The sequence below is a fragment of the Salvelinus namaycush genome, chromosome 7 (assembly GCF_016432855.1).
Source record: "Salvelinus namaycush isolate Seneca chromosome 7, SaNama_1.0, whole genome shotgun sequence".
Taxonomy (NCBI): Eukaryota; Metazoa; Chordata; class Actinopteri; order Salmoniformes; family Salmonidae; genus Salvelinus; species Salvelinus namaycush.
Window position 1 is genome coordinate 58,918,500 of NC_052313.1, and position 16,650 is coordinate 58,935,149.

The 16,650-nt window shown below is 40.1% G+C and overlaps 1 protein-coding gene across 1 annotated transcript; it reads right to left on the reverse strand.

Annotated features, from left to right (window-relative positions):
• Positions 1-478: 478 nt before the first annotated feature.
• On the reverse strand, positions 479-15,129 carry LOC120050875 (OX-2 membrane glycoprotein-like). Its single transcript, XM_038997399.1, has 5 exons — positions 15,053-15,129; positions 14,548-14,889; positions 13,302-13,628; positions 12,574-12,672; positions 479-582 (listed from the first exon to the last, which is right to left on the reverse strand). The coding sequence occupies exons 1-5, from the start codon at positions 15,090-15,092 to the stop codon at positions 479-481; spliced, it is 912 nt and encodes a 303-aa protein (XP_038853327.1). The 5' UTR covers positions 15,093-15,129.
• Between the last annotated feature and the right edge of the window lie 1,521 nt (positions 15,130-16,650).

Consider the following 16,650-nt stretch of genomic DNA (forward strand, 5'->3'; position numbering starts at 1 on the left):
ATCGACTGCGTGCTCCCCAGCACTACTAATGTTAGGTCGTGAGTTGCGCACCCCAGCCGAACTGACGTTTGGCCACCCTCCTGATAATGACGACGGGGTTTTGCCTGGCCCGAACTATGTGTGTCGTCTGCAGAACCGGTTAGAAGCGGCTCACACCTTCGCAAGAGAGCAACTCGAGAACGCAGGGGTGCGCCAAAAGCGCCACTACGACTCGCGCGCTAGGGGGAGGCACTTTGGAGCGGGAGAATGTGTGTGGCTTCACAACCCCACGCGCAAGAAGGGGCGGTGCCCAAAGCTGGACAGTGCATGGGTGGGGCCGTGTCTGGTGATAGAGAGAGTGGGGGAGGTGACGTACCGGGTGGAGGTCCCCCACGGAGCAGGAAGGTGGTGGTCCACCGGGATCGATTGGCACCCTACAGAGGGAGGAAAACGGTAGGGAATGGGAGTGAGGGCTCTGATGTGAGCCCACGGGAACAGTCTAACGAGGAGACTCTAGCGCAACCTGAGCCTGGGGAGGGGGCTGCTTCTTCGGAGGGCGCTGGAAATGACATTGGGGCAGAGGAGTGTTCTGGGGGTTCACCGCTGAGAGTCACGGGGAGGCCCAAGAGACTGATGCGACCTCCGGGTCGTTTTAAGGATTTTGTTGTGTAACCCTAGGGGCTAGGGTTTAGAAAGGGGGGGGCTATGTAACAACCCGGTATTGTGTTCTGTGTTTGTGGGTGTGTTATGGTTCTCATGGCTACTAGCAGGGGTTAAATATGTCAGGACAGATGGAAAGGTTGGGGGGGTATGATGGGTAATCCCGCGGGATTTGGAAATGCATAAAGAGGGATTACTGTATCATCTTTCTTTCTTTTCTGTTCGGGGCCTTGATCTGTTCCTTTGAGAGTGACCCTTAACTCGACAGGGTAACATTGTGTATGTTCGGCATTTAGCGGCGTGGGCTGTGGCCGGAACAATAGCCCAGTTTAGGAATAAACCTGTGTTCTGACCTGCACACCTAGAGTCCGTCTCTTTTCCCTTTATGACCCAGCCGGGTCATTACAATATGTTAAAAAAATGTCAGTTTGCGATCAGAATAAAATGTCATAAAAATATGTATTTTCAACCAGGTTTTTCCCACTGGGTAGGCTACCAGTGTAAGTAGATAATGTTTCAGAATTTGAGGTCAGTGCAGAATATTAAAAAGTTAACGCGAAACATTATTGAATTCAAACAATCTGTTTACAGGTCCACAACAATTTGCAATAGTTTTTTTTATTTCAAAATTTGTCAGATACAGCAAATGTCACTAAAAGTTAAAAAAATTCTGCCAACACCTCCAGAGACATTTGATCAAGCTCGCCACTTCTATTTGGAAACTACCATGGTATAATTCCAATGCTTCCAAAGTGTAGAGCAAAAAAAAGGCGTTATTGTCACTATAAAATGTGAATGATTGTCACGAGGAATGACGCTGGAGAGACGAAGCAGGTACGAGGAGTAAACATTTAATAAACATCGGACAGAGACGAGACAGGAACAGCGTCAGAAACAAATTCAAAAGACAAAAACAATACAATGCAGAATCAGGGAACAGAGCTAGGGAACTGACAAATATTGGGGAGGAAATAAACAGGAGATAAGTGAGTCCAGGTAAGTCCAATAACGCTGATGCGAGTGACGAGGGAGGGTAGGTGTGAGTGATGGATGGCAGGAGCATGTGATGCAGGGTAATCTGGCGTCCTCAAGCGCCAGGGGAAAGGAAGAGCGGGAGCAGACGTGACAATGATGGCCGTTTTTTCAAGCGGATTTTAATGCTTATTCACACGCGCACAGGTTCAGGATGGGTCTGATTTATAACGGGAAACATGCGTATGTATGGCATCCGCCAAGTTGATAAATGTCAATATTTTTGTGCGTGTGGAGTCTTTTCAAAATTGCCGCACGCAGATATTTATTGTGAAAGGTACGCAACGGTTATAAATAAGGACCCAGCTGCCTTCATCGGACTAACAGGCAACAGCAGGCAGTGTTGTGGCACCTCATTGACAGTTGCAGACACTTGTAGCTGTGTTCTCCTGTTGAGCAAAAAATAACGAGATTGAATTAACATAGCACCAACTGAAACATGTTTTACACAGCACATTTTCCGGAGCAAAATGATTGTGTGTGTGTTTTTCACCACACTCGTTTTTGACAGGAAATGAGAAGTGAGCAGCCACAACAGTGCAGCTATTGGAAACTACTCACTGGTCACAGATGTCAGTTGAACATCTAGCCTAGTTTTGATTTACATTTTGGTTGAAGCCCCCATGAACTCATAGCATTGCATGTATTTCTGACACCAATTCAGTACTATATCCTCATTGTAGAACTAATATGTATTTAAGAATGCATAATTTCTACAACAGTGCTTCCAAGTAATTATTCAAATACCAAAAATCTGTCAAACACTCGTGACAGCAACTCTTTTACCAATGTATTAATATTATCTTACCTGAGATGAATTTTCCTCATGATGACGCCCCCAAACACCAGGGCAGCTACACATGCTGCCACGCCTGTTATCATCCCCAAATAGAAGAGACTGTTGTCTGTGGCCTCTTGCACTTGGGTTCCTGAGAAAGGGGAAAATATATATTAAGATCTTATTTGTTTCTCTTCCGCCATCTTGTTCATTTACATTAAGGCAACGTGTTGTTGACAGTCTCTACATTTTAAGACATTATTACATGTACTGATGACAAAATCCAATATTGTGACTACAGAAATTCTCAGTTCAGTCAGATGTAACTTCTATGACAGACGTTACGAAACAAGACCACAAAACACTGACAGAACATCAAGGTAAGCACATGACAGGCATTCCATTAAATATGTGATGATAAGATATGCTGGTTTTCATTTCAAAATGATTGTGAACAATCCCATCAGACCAAACACTTACCATTGACAGAAATATGTATGTTTATAGCAGAATTGCATTCATCATGTATACTACATACACAGGTGTAGTTCCCTTCATCAGATGGTTGTATGTTGGTGATGTGTAGAAACACTCTGTCACTCTCTATCTGCAGTGTGACTCTGGGATCACAAGTGCTGTTGGTATGATTTGTTTCAAAGTCTTGTGATACTCTACATTCATGACCCTCACCTATAACTCTATTTTTGTGACATACTACAGTAATGATGTCAGTGAGTGTTTGGTTTGGGCAGAGAAGAGTGGCATCTGCTCCTCCGGTCTCCAATGTTTTCTCTTGAGTCACTGTAAACAGGAAGGGAAACAGATTGTGAGTATATTATTTCATGAGATCGGTTTGATTGAGCATGAGTAGTACTATAAATTCTCATTAATAAAAAGTCCCATTTCAGTCTACAGAAAATACTTCGGACCCAAAATGATATTTTACAATGGTAAAAAGAAACCTGGCACAAGAAAAAGTTACTTTACTGAATTGTTAATGTCCAAATGAAGACGACCCAAAGTGAATGAATGACCTCCTACTAAAACAATCTCAATGTAACAGGAATATTATATGGGGGGGTTTAACTGTGTACGGGATGCAACTCTAAACAAGCCATCAACTAAACTAAATCCTCTTTCTAACATGTCTAAGGTATTAAACCACAACATCAAAGAGATGGGTCTGTGTGAATTGGGGAGATAGAGACATGCAACTGAAAGACAAAACTCCTATTACTCTCACCTCCAAAACTCATATTCAATCATTTACTTATTTATTTTATACACAGATAGACATGTTTTTGGAAATTAATGTAGACAATGAAGTGTGCCCAACTGTTGTCTTGGAAACTCTTAAATCATACATGAGAAGTTGTATCATGTCTTACTCTTCACATAAGAAAAATAAGACCAATAAAGAATTAGAAATACTAGAACAGAAAATCCACGACTTGGAAAGAAAACACAGTTTAGATACAAATGTTAACGCCCTTCAACAGTTGAACACTTTGAAGATTGAATATAACACAATAAACTCTCGATCTGCAGAGATTGTTGCCATGAAATCCAAGCAACAATATGTTGAGCAAGGTGAAAGTGCAGGGGAAATGCTTGCTTGGCAAATTAAGAAAGAGGAAGAGGAATGAACCATCCATAGCATTCAAACCCCCCGTAACAATGGATCCTTCTGAAATTAACTCAGACTTTAAAATATTTTATCACAAACTGTATCAATCCCAAAACAAAAGTTCAAAGGAAGATATAGACAATTTCCTTAATAAGGCCATTTGACCAATTATAAATGAACCAGAGAAAATGAATATGGATAAAACATTACCTCAGGTGAACTGTTGGAGGGCATCAATAATCTACAGATTGGGAAATCTCCTGGTAATGATGGATTCCCAGTGGAATGTTATAGACACTTTTATCCCAGATTACTAAGGCCTATGTTACTTATGATCACAGCAGCTTAGAGAAAAATGAACTTCCTCAGTCACTATGTTTGGCTACAATCACCCTACTTAAAAAGAAAGTTAATGATCCATTGTTAATATAGAACAATGAAATGGACAAAGACACATATGAAGTACTTGGGTGTACTGATACCATGCAATCTGGAGGAGGCATAAAACATCAATTACTCTCCTTTTAATAGATAGGTATGAATCTGATGTTCACAGATGGAGCTCTCTCCCTATTTCTATGTTCGGTAGGGTCAAAATATTTAAAGTGATTATATTACCAAGGTTGATGTATTTATTCCAGGCCTTGTCCGTTTCAATTCCATCCAACCTCTTTAATAGATTAAATGTCCTGCTCTCCAAGTGTATATGGAATGAAAAGACCTCGAGAGACAAATTGACTGTTTTATACTTCTCCTATGAAGCTGGAGGTCTTGGACCACCTCATATGAAGATGTATGACTGGGCTGCACAACTGCGTTCATAAATACAATGGACAGGAGACGATCCTTGTGGCATGGAGGAGTATCTAAGCCACAAATGTAACATTGTATGATCTAAAATATATTCACTACTTCAGGTCCAAGGCATTGAAGGAAAAAACAGGCAATGCAATGATTCTCAATTCCATTCATATTTGGGGCAATGTATGTAAATTCATGAGGTGGTAAGAACCAATATTGCCAGTCAGCCCTATTTGGATTAACCCCACCTTACCTCCAGCGTTTAATGATGACCCCTTGAAGTCCTACTTCCAAAGTGGCATCATTAATATTTATCATGTTTACTATGATGTATCTCGACTGTCATTCAATCAATTACATTATCAAAGGCTGATTTCTTTACATTCTCACAACTCAGAAATCATATTCAATCACTTCAACAGAATCTGGATGAACCTAAGGCATCTAGCAAAGAAAACATACTGAAAGAAGCTGCTATGACAAAGTAGTTGATTGGCAAGTTATATCAAGGGCTGATTGAAACTCTACCTGAAGGTTCAGAACCTACAAGGAGCAATTGGTAAACAGATCTAAATGAAGAAATTGAGGAGAACCATTGGTAACAGATATGTGAACATTTTCATACCTGCTCCTACAACTTAAGACATGAACTAATGCAATGTAAGATAATTCCTAGGACTTACTATACTCCTGCCAGAATACATGTAATGTCACCCAGAAATGTCACATCTCTGTTGGAGATGTAAAAAGCACAAAGGAACTCTATTACATATGCTGTGGTCCTGTGACAAACTGACACCATTCTGGGATAATGTATGTGCTATCATTTCATTGTGTCTAGGAATTTATATCCATTCATCTCCACAATTATGTTTGTTGGGAAATGTAAATATTGGTGATCAATATCATAGAATGTTTTGTAATCTAGGTCTACTGCTGCTACAAAAAAAAGTAAAGCCATCAATTGGAAAGCCCCATATCCACCCTCAATAATAAACTGGAGTTAAACCATTCATATTAAACCATACATATTAAACCATACATATTAAACCATACATATTAAACCATACATATTAAACCATACATATAAACCATTCATATTAAACCATACATATTTGACAGAATTTGGAAATGTGATGTTGACCATCTTAGAGAATGTTTTGTATAGTTGCCATTTTGTTTTTGTGTTGCTTGTGATAAAACATAAGATGAGTAGCTAGTGGTAGTGAAGTAAAAAGGAAAGTTTATTCTTGTTTAGTAACTGCATTAAAACTGTAGTGAACAAATACACTTTACAATACAGTGTCGTTATTACTGTACTGTGTAGGTCTAACTCCTGTAAGTACTCCTGTAAGGTTCAGGGCTAGTGTACAAATTAAATAGATCATGGGATCTCTCTTACCGTCAACAGCTGTGCCTAGACCCCACAGCACCAGAAGCAGAGCAAGTCTGGATACGCTTCCACACATACTGACCAACTGCAGAACCAAACGTTGACCCGACACTGCCTGCTGAGACCGACTACAGATATGACGTCAATGCAACGTTATTTACTCATTAGAGGAACAAAATAAAACTAAATCAAGCCAAAGTGACGCTCATTTGACTGGGTTGACTTGGTTATAATGGGCCTTGAGAGTTGAGCGTAGGAAGTGCTGCTGTCGTCTAGCTTGTATTCGTGTTACTCCTATGCAGAAACAATGGCACCTCTGCTAGTGCAACCTAGTTTTTGTGATTGGGGTCTTTGTAGAGCACTCACCACAGAGAGGTCTTAAGATCAACCACAGACACATCAACAGGTCCACTTCCTTCTTTAGACACAACATTTCTTAGATTTTGCACCACCATAAGGCTGAAGGGTGCTTTTTAACTGATTTTATTTATTTTTTATTTTATTTAGGCAAGTCAGTTAAGAACAAATTATTTTACAATGACGGCCTACCAAAAGGCAAAAGGCCTCCTGCGGGGTTGGGGGCTGGGATTAAAAATATGAATAAATGAAATAAAATATAGGACAAAACACACATCATAACAAGAGAGACAACATAGGTCTCTCTACATAAATCGTGACCTAAGACAACAGCATAGCAAGGCAGCAACACATGACAACACAGCATGGTTTCAACACCCCATGACAACAACATGGTAGCAACACAACATGACTGAGCAACACAACATGGTAGCAGCAACACAACATGGTAGCATCACAAAACATGGTACAACATTATTGGGCACAGACAACAGCACAAAGGGCAAGAAGGTAGAGACAACAATACATCACACAAAGCAGCCACAACTGTCAGTAAGAGTGTCCATGATTGAGTCTTTGAATGAAGAGATTGAGATGAAACTGTCCTGTTTGAGTGTTTTTTGCAGCTCATTCCAGTCGCTAGCTGCAGCGAACTGAAAAGACGAGTGACCCAGGGATGTGTGTGCTTTGGGGATCTTTAACAGAATGTGACTGGCAGAACGGGTGTTGTATGTGGAGGATGAGGGCTGCAGTAGATATCTCAGATAGGGGGGAGTGAGGCCTAAGAGGGTTTTATAAATAAGAATCAACCACTGGGTCTTGCGACGGGTATACAGAGATGACCATCTTGTTCATTTACATTAAGGCAACGTGTTGTTGACAGTCTCTACATTTTAAGACATTATTACATGTACTGATGACAAAATCCAATATTGTGACTACAGAAATTCTCAGTTCTGTCAGATGTAACTTCTATGACAGACGTTACAAAACAAGACCACAAAACACTGACAGAACATCAAGGTAAGCACATGACAGCCATTCCACTAAATATGTGATGATAAGATATGCTGGGGTTCATTTTAAAATGAACCCCAACCCCAGACATTATTACATGTACTGATGACAAAATCCAATATTGTGACTACAGAAATTCTCAGTTCTTTCAGATGTAACTTCTATGACAGACGTTACAAAACAAGACCACAAAACACTGACAGAACATCAAGGTAAGCACATGACAGCCATTCCACTAAATATGTGATGATAAGATATGCTGGGGTTCATTTTAAAATGATTGTGAACAATCCCATCAGACCAAACACTTACCATTGACAGAAATATGTACACCATGAAAGTAGTCTACATTATGACATTATGTAGTCTATAATATCACAACACACACCATGAAAGTAGTCTACATTATGACATTGTGTAGGCTATAATATCACAACACTTGATTTATAAAAAAGTGAAGAATAAAACACAAACATGTCTAGTGTGGATTTATCATGTTTCATCATTAACCAACTACAAACTATATTTACATACATACTGTATTTACATTAGAAATAATTACAAAGATGCAGTCAGAAGTATATATTTTTTAAATAAATATCTACGCCATTCTGTTGTATCTATCTTAGGAAACTTTTAGAGGGTTACGAGGACTGAGTGACTACCATACTGTCTCACACACACATCTGTGTGGTTCGGAGACTGTTTCTGTCCATAGGCATTGTGGGTACTGAATAGTGGACTGAATGGCTGACACACATAGGCCTGCTGGTTATTGTATATGTAGCTCACCTTCTACATTGCAGGTCATCTGGTTTCTCAGGAGATATTCTGTATAAAAGAAGGTAATTTATATATTTCGACTGAATGGAGTATCCTATATTAGTGATGTGAGTAACATAACATAACAACAATGCAGCAATGCTATGACTTGGCACTATTACAATCACTGAGGTTCCACTGATCCAGATATTGGAGATTTGAGATTGACCTACACCTATCATGCCAATTATCATGTATGTATTGACAAACCATGGCCTCTTTCACCAGCCAATGATATTTGATCATTGATTGGAATCACCATAGAAACCTCCTTAGTGGCACCACCAGAAGGCACCACACACTTAACCTTGGTGTCTTTGTAAGGTAGACAGGACACTGTTGCAGGTATTTAATGTGGGAAATCAAATAAATGACATATTGAGGTTCATTGATTATTATTGTTCCTGTCAACACCTACTCATTACATTATACAATAAGATTTTACCATTAACTTGGAGACAGGTGCTGCCATGGATAGCTCCATCTGGATAGGCGTTAAACAGACACTTGTAGCAGGACTCGTCTCCTCTTGACACGCCTCTGATGACGATAGAGCAGTTCTGCAGTCCCTCGTCTTCAAACTCCACTTTCCCCTCAAAAGATGGACTGACTACTGGTCCAAAGTAGACACACAATTCTATCAATCTTTAGGATGCAATATAACAGGGCTCTCCAACCCTGTTTCTGGAGAGATACCCTCCTGTAGGTGTATACTCCAACCCTGTTTCTGGAGAGATACCGTCCTGTAGGTTTATACTCCAACCCTGTTCCTGGAGAGATACCCTCCTGTAGGTGTATCCTCCAACCCTGTTTCTGGAGAGATACCGTCCTGTAGGTTTATACTCCAACCCTGTTCCTGGAGAGATACCCTCCTGTAGGTTTATACTCTAACCCTGTTCCTGGAGAGATTCCCTCCTGTAGGTTTATACTCCAACCCTGTTCCTGGAGAGATACCCTCCTGTAGGTTTATACTCTAACCCTGTTCCTGGAGAGATTCCCTCTTGTAGGTCTATACTCTAACCCCGTTCCTGGAGAGATACACTTCTGTAGGTTTTCGCTCCAACTCCAGTTGTATCTAACCTAAATCAACTCACAACCAGCTAATTATTAAAATCATGTGTGTTAGATTAGAGTTGGATTGAAAACCTAAAGCGCGGTAGTTCTTCAGGAACAGGGTTGGAGGTTCCTGCAGTATAGAGTATAGTATTGTGATGTAGTACAGAACTAGTCTATTTATTTTAACTTTATTTAACTAACAAATTCTTATTTTCAATGATGGCCTAGAAGTTTGTTAACTGCCTTGGTCTGGGGCAGAACGACAGATTTTTACCTTGTCGGCTCAGGGATTTGATCTTGCAACCTTTCGGTTACTAGTCCAATGCTCTAACCACTAGGTTACCTGCCATCTAGGTAGAGCAGGAGGAAGTTATGAATGAAGGGGCTTTTAAACTGACAGCAGTATGGGTTAGTAACTGACTGCAGTATGGGTTAGTAACTGACTGCAGTATGGGTTAGTAACTGACTGCGGTATGGGTTAGTAACTGACTGCGGTATGGGTTAGTAACTGACAGCAGTATGGGTTAATAACTGACTGCAGTATGGGTTAGTAACTGACAGCGGTATGGGTCCATGTGGTGAATTATTAAAGTAACATCAACTACAGAATGTGTGGACAGTGAATATAAGGAACTATGGCTACAGATCAATCCTCTTTGTTCACTGATTAAATCATTGTACACTATACAGTTTATACAGTGACTTTCACTACAATACATGCATTTCACTACATTACATTCATAATTTACCTTTAATTTAGCCTATAGCAGGGGTGTCAAGCTCATTCCACGGAGGGCCGAGTGTCTGCGAGTTTTTGTTTTTGCCTTTTAATTAAGACCTAGACAACCAGGTGAGGTGAGTTCCTTACTAATTAGTGACCTTAATTCATAAATCAAGTGCGAGGGTGGAGCGAAAACCCGCAGTCACTCGGCCTTCCGTGGAATGAGCTTGACACCCCTGTAAAAAGCACTACATTTCATAAAGAAAAGCAATAGTATCAGCAATATTGTGTACATTCAGAAAACAATTCTGACAAATGCAGTATATCATGCTAAAAACTAATTATTTCACCTTTAGGATTGACTAGTCTATTAGCAGAATAAACAGGTAGTTGTCGTGTGCAGGAGACCTGGTGAGAATGTGAGTTCTATTATAATCACTTGAGGGTGAAAAGAGGGAATTTGAATTCTCCTGTGTCCAACCAACATGAGGTTGAATCACATATGACCCCTCCCCATACACCAGGCTAAAAGTAAACTCAGCTGGTGAATTTTTAAATATATATTTTTTAATGTTTTTCTTCCATAGTGTGTAAGCCAATGTCAGAACCATTGTTTTACCAGTTTTAGTTGAGAAGGTTAAAGGAACTTTTCTCAGGTAAAAAAAAACAGAAAGGAGCTGAAATATTACACACACATAGCCAAGTGAGCCTGGCGCAGAGCTTTAAATGGTTTTAAATGGTGATGTTACTGTAAACAGAGCTATAAGAACCTTCCCCTGATTTAAAATCTGGATGTTACTGTAAACAGAGCTTTAAAAACCTACCCCTGATTTTAAATGGTGATGTTACTGTAAGGTGACAATGGGCAGTTTGTGTTTTTTAAAATACAGTGAATAGTTTTATATCAAGAAGGGGGAAACACAATCCATATAAAGAATGTTTTTGAATCTTAAACAATATAAAACATTATACAGATCAAGTGAGAATAATAGCCTGATTTATAAACAGTGTCAAATCAAGTGGGGTCAAACACAACAAGCAACATCCATGATCAAAATAAATAACAATATGAACTCAAACATGAGGGTATATCAAAGAGCAAACATTATCAGCATTATGACCATTACATTCTGAGGTCTAAAATACATTCACACATTACACTGACATAACAGGAAGAACAACAAAACTATCTGTACTTCCATAGATTTATAATAACAATACACTGTAAACTTAACTTGAACAAAAGTGCAACAAGGTCAATCATATTGAAGTGGGTTGAAATAAAATAAATTAATAGGTTATTTAAAACCATAAAATAAATAGATCAATCTATTCTACTTGGTGTATGTTATAATAAAGTACATTCAAACAGTAGGTGGTGCTGTCCTAATAGATGAGGTAACCTAGCCTGACGACTCAAACTAAATTATTCCACTGCTTTGTCCTTCACTACATACTTTAGTCTGGATATGGTGAGGATTATTATTGAAGTCGTTCGTGGTGACGAGGGGCACGACGGGCGTTGTACAAAACAATGTCTTCAGCGATTGGATTGTCTCTAACCAATCAGAGTAAAAGCCAATGATGAATTTTCAAACTGCTGTTTTACCCACGTGTGTTCTAGCTCTGACTCAACCCATCGTTACCGGACAAATCAGATGGCCCCGAATGTGTTGGCATTCGGTGAAATGTTGGGGAGGTACTCAAATCCAGACTCATTGCGAAGAAGAAACTAACGTCCTTGGGCGTGGCGTTTGGCCGGAGCAAGGAGTTTGGGTAGCCAGGCAACAGGTAGCCAACCTCATATCACAACACTCACCTACAAGAGGTCATCAATCTCTCAAACCTAAAAGTGCCATTTCAGTACCTCTAAACAGCATTAACCATATCATGGCTTGTATAATGCATGTGTTAATTAGCTTATTCATGACTGTGTAAGAATGATTCAACAAGGTTCAACATCCAGGCTCAGTAACAGGTGCTCCAGTCCTCAACAAAAACAGCGGTCAGCTACAGTGCATATAAGCACGGTCAGCAACAACAGACAGATGTTTACACAATGCTCCTAATAGGGTCCTGCTCGTCTGCTGTGGTTGTCAACGCTGCTTGCCTGCAACCTGCCAGATAGAATGTGAAGGTTACTATACTGTACTACAGTGAATCTAAAAGGACGTTATCCATAAACATTCCTGAGCTCTAAGGCATGCGTTGCTCACAGTTTGTCTGATAAAAGACAGAACCATATATAGAGTTGATGACTCAATTCATTCCATTTGTCTTACTAAGACGATTAAAATAAAGATATTACATATAATCTTGTGCGGACTCACCTTTTTTCTTTTGAAGCTCGACACAGCCAAAGATGACTAAAAGGGAAATGATTAGGAATACTGGAATGGCAACAGCCCACGGGGATGTCCTCTTGTCATCTGGAAGATGAAACATGAAATTCCAGTGAGCATGTGTTTGGAGAGACAGCATTTACTCCCAAGAGAAAGACGAGGAATTTTACACCCTTCCTTTTTAATGCATTCAGTTTGAATAACATGTTGACATCATGTTCTGTCCCATCTATCCAATCATATCATCCATCACGTAGCTTCCCTGAGGATCTGGAAACTACCCAGAACTCAACACAACACTTGACTACAGTGTGATTTTAAAAGGGAGTGACTCGTGATGCTTTACTATGGTAGTCAACATTAAACCCAACTGGTGAGATAACATTACTAACAGCACTAATAGCATCACAACATTAGCCTCTTGGAACCAGCCTGAAATCGCTGCCTTCTGTTTTCAGGGAACAGCATGTTGCACTATTGCACGATGACGCTGGTCACAAGGCTATCACAACATGCCCCTGGGGATGATGTAGCCTGTTAAATAGAACGCCAAATTCATGTATCCAAATGTAAATGTTTATTATTAATATCATGAATTTGGCATGCTGTTTATAGAGCTAGGGATGATGTTTTCTCAATGTTGTTTTCAGGTTGAACCATTCTGACACGCTAAAAGAGTATGGTTTAGAAGTATATAATACGTCAACATCACGTACCCTCTTCAACCTCCCTCTCTCCAGGGAGAATAGGAAGCAGGACCCGCTCGTGTCTCTGTGTCCTCATCCCATTGTTTATGATACAGTCCACGTATCCCCCTGAGCCTGGCAACAGTTGGAGGGTGATGTTGCTAATGGCTGTGACAGTTTGGTCTTTGTTAATGACAGTCCAGTTGTTAGGTGTCTTTATGAGTGCTGCTGCAGAAATGTTCCATTGGATCCAAGGTGCTGGTTTACCTGTGGCAGAGCAGCTGACCACAACTTCCATGTCTGAGTCAGGTTCAGTGCTGGGGACTTTTTGCATTGTGGCTCTCACTTCAGATACACCTTTGAATAGATGAAACAGGGAATATTAGATCATGTTGATTTTATTTATTTTACCAGGCAGATCAATTAAGAACTGCTTTCAAAATATGTATCATGTTTTCATTTATGGTTTGACACCAGCCAATGTCCCTTATTAATGCATGCAGAGTTCATGGTCATTCAGACATTTTTTTCAATCCTGCCAGTGATGTAACAATGCCAATATGGTGATTTATACTTGCAGTTAGCTGGTGTTCTAAAGCATAGTGTTTCTATTCCCTAATAAAAACCCTAATAAACCCTTTACACACCCATACTGTATTATTCAGATATATCACTCCTTAGCAAATGTCCTGCTGTAAAGGGTGACTAAAGGATTATTCTATATTTGGCGAAGCACCAGATGTAAGGACCTTTATATTACCTGTATTGGTGGTTTAGCTTAAAAATGTATTAGTGAAGCATCTACAGTACATTCGTAAAGTATTCAGACCGCTTCCCTTTTTACACATTCAGTTACGTGACAGACTTATTCTAAAATTGATTAAATAAATACTAATTCCTCATCAAGCTACACACAATACCCCACAATGACAAAGCAAAAAATCTATTTTAGGCTGTAAAGTAACAAAATGTGCAAAAAGTCAAGGGGTCTGAATACTTTCCGAATGTACTGAAGGTATTACTTATGAAGTCTTTATGAATGCTCCATAAGAGGATACCCCCAGTGACTTTCACTTCTATTCCAGTACCAGCACACCTGATTCAACTAGGTCTAATCAAGGGCTGGATAATTAGTTGACCAGGTGTGCTTGTACCTCTGCTGATTTACGATTATTATTTTGAGTTACAATATCACTTACATTAAAATATAACTTCAACTGAATAGAGAACAATAGAGGGAAGCCCTAAAACTGTTATTATTCAGTGCATTAAATACCTTGAACTGTAAGACACGTCTGCTTGCGTCTTGATCCACTCGGGTAAACATTGAAGGAACAAATATAGCAGGCTTCGTCCGCCCATGTTACATTCTTCACGGTAATGGACGTCGAGTTGAGAGATGCCTCCGTGAAAACCACCTTGCCTCGGTGCGGGTCTATGATTTTAACGCCAAACCGCTTGCTGTAGGTGGCCAGATTCTCCACCGAGTCATCTTTGAACAGCCTCTGCCAGGTGACTTGCAACACACCTGTCGGGTCCGCAAGGGTGCAGGTATATGATGCGTCGCCATTGAAGTCAACCCTGGTGTCTCCTCTAGCTACGACGTTGGCAGAGACCGCTACAAATGGAAGAAGGCAAGTTTACAGGTAAATGAATACAGTTTAGCCTACAAACAAAATATTCAAATACCTGTCAAACTTGGTAAATGTTGCTAACCTAACCTATATTATCATATATGAGCAGAATCAACCACTAGTCAGAAGCCATGGAAAACAATTTACCTTCAGAGAGCAAGCATAAGAGAATGAGAAAAGTATTCATTCTCAGCTGGTGAATGTTGACTTAAGCTCATGGTTTCTCACGTTGGACCATATAATATATTGCTTCGTTAGTTGCACGTGACGTGAGTCATATTCAACGAAAGTGCAATAATGTTTTTGGAAATCCCTTATTGTTGATGCGGGAAGCCTATAGAGTAGTCTCGGTTCCCCAGTTGTTCCCGGCCGTAGCCAATTACAATGTGACATCTACTGTAAATTAAATGACAAGGAACAAGGAACTGTTGGTTGTTATATTTTGTTGTGGCTCACAGTAGGCTGAACCTGAATGACGTCATAGCAAAAAACAAACAGATGGGAAATCTATTTAGCTATAGTTTGTTGACGTAACATTATTTTTGTTCACAGGCGCTGTGCCAAACTAAAGTCCGATTTAGAGGCCACCACATCAAAGGCATCAACAGGCTACTACAAATACAGATAGTTCCACACAAATTGGCTGCTTATGCTGCACCCCCAGAAACTATACTGAACAAAAATAAACTCAACATGCAACAATTTAAACAATTTTACTGTGTTACAGTTCATATAAGGGAATCAGTCAATTGAAATAAATGTATTAGGCCCCAATCTATGGATTGACTGGGAAGGGATGCAGCCATGGGTGGGCTTGGGAGGGCATAAACCCACCCACTTGGGAGCCAGGCCCATGCCAATCAGAATGAGGTTTTTTTCCCACATAAGGGCTTTATTACAGACAGAAATACTCCTCAGTTTCATCAGCTATCCGGGTGGCTGGTCTCAAACGATCCCTCAGGTGAAGACGCTGGATGTGGAGGTCCTGGGCTGGAGTGGTTACATGTGGTCTGCGGTTGTGAGGCCGGTTGGATGAACTGCCAAATTCTCAAAACGACGCTGGAGGCGGCTTATGGTAGGGAAAATAACATTCAATTCAGTTCTGATGGACATTCCTGCAATCAGCATGTCAATTGCACACTCCCTCAACTTGAGACATGTGCCATTGTGTTGTGTGACACAACTGCACATTTTAGTGGCCTTTTATTGTCCCCAGCACAAGGTGCACCTGTGTAATGATCATGCTGTTTAATCATTTTATTGATATGCCACACCTGTCAGGTGGATGAATTATCTTGGCAAAGGAGAAATGCTCACTAACAGGGATGGAAACAAATTTGTGCACAAAATTGGAGAGAAATAAGCTTTTTGTGCGTATTGGAAACTTCTGGGATCTTTTATTTCAGCTCATCAAACATGGGACCAACACTTTACGTGTTATATTTTTGTTCAGTATAAATAGGCCTACACTTGATGAACATTACATTTCAGTCAATCTACATTTTAAAAAATTACAATGTGGGAAATGATGACTCTGTGTTATGGGAATAAGGTGAACATTTTATGAGTGAGACATTTTAAAACTATTACAGTAGTATGTGTGTGTCATAGGGGTTCACAGAATTTTTACTACATGCTTCTCACATGAAGTGCTGTTCTGGTAATTGTGTCAGCAGGAAGTTCCCCGATTCTCCTCCTGGTGGTTGCTGGTCTCCATTGTTAGTCTGGTGTTAGGGGTTGTGGGC

Bases quoted from the DNA above. Each gene is read 5' to 3' on its own strand.
- LOC120050875 (XM_038997399.1), bottom strand. From the start codon at position 15,092: ATGAATACTTTTCTCATTCTCTTATGCTTGCTCTCTGAAG. The intron at 13,629-14,547 runs GTATTTAATGCA...ATCTATTCAAAG, and splicing joins GACGTGTCTTACAGTTCAAG to GTGTATCTGAAGTGAGAGCC. The intron at 12,673-13,301 runs GTACGTGATGTT...TTCATCTTCCAG, and splicing joins AGAGAGGGAGGTTGAAGAGG to ATGACAAGAGGACATCCCCG.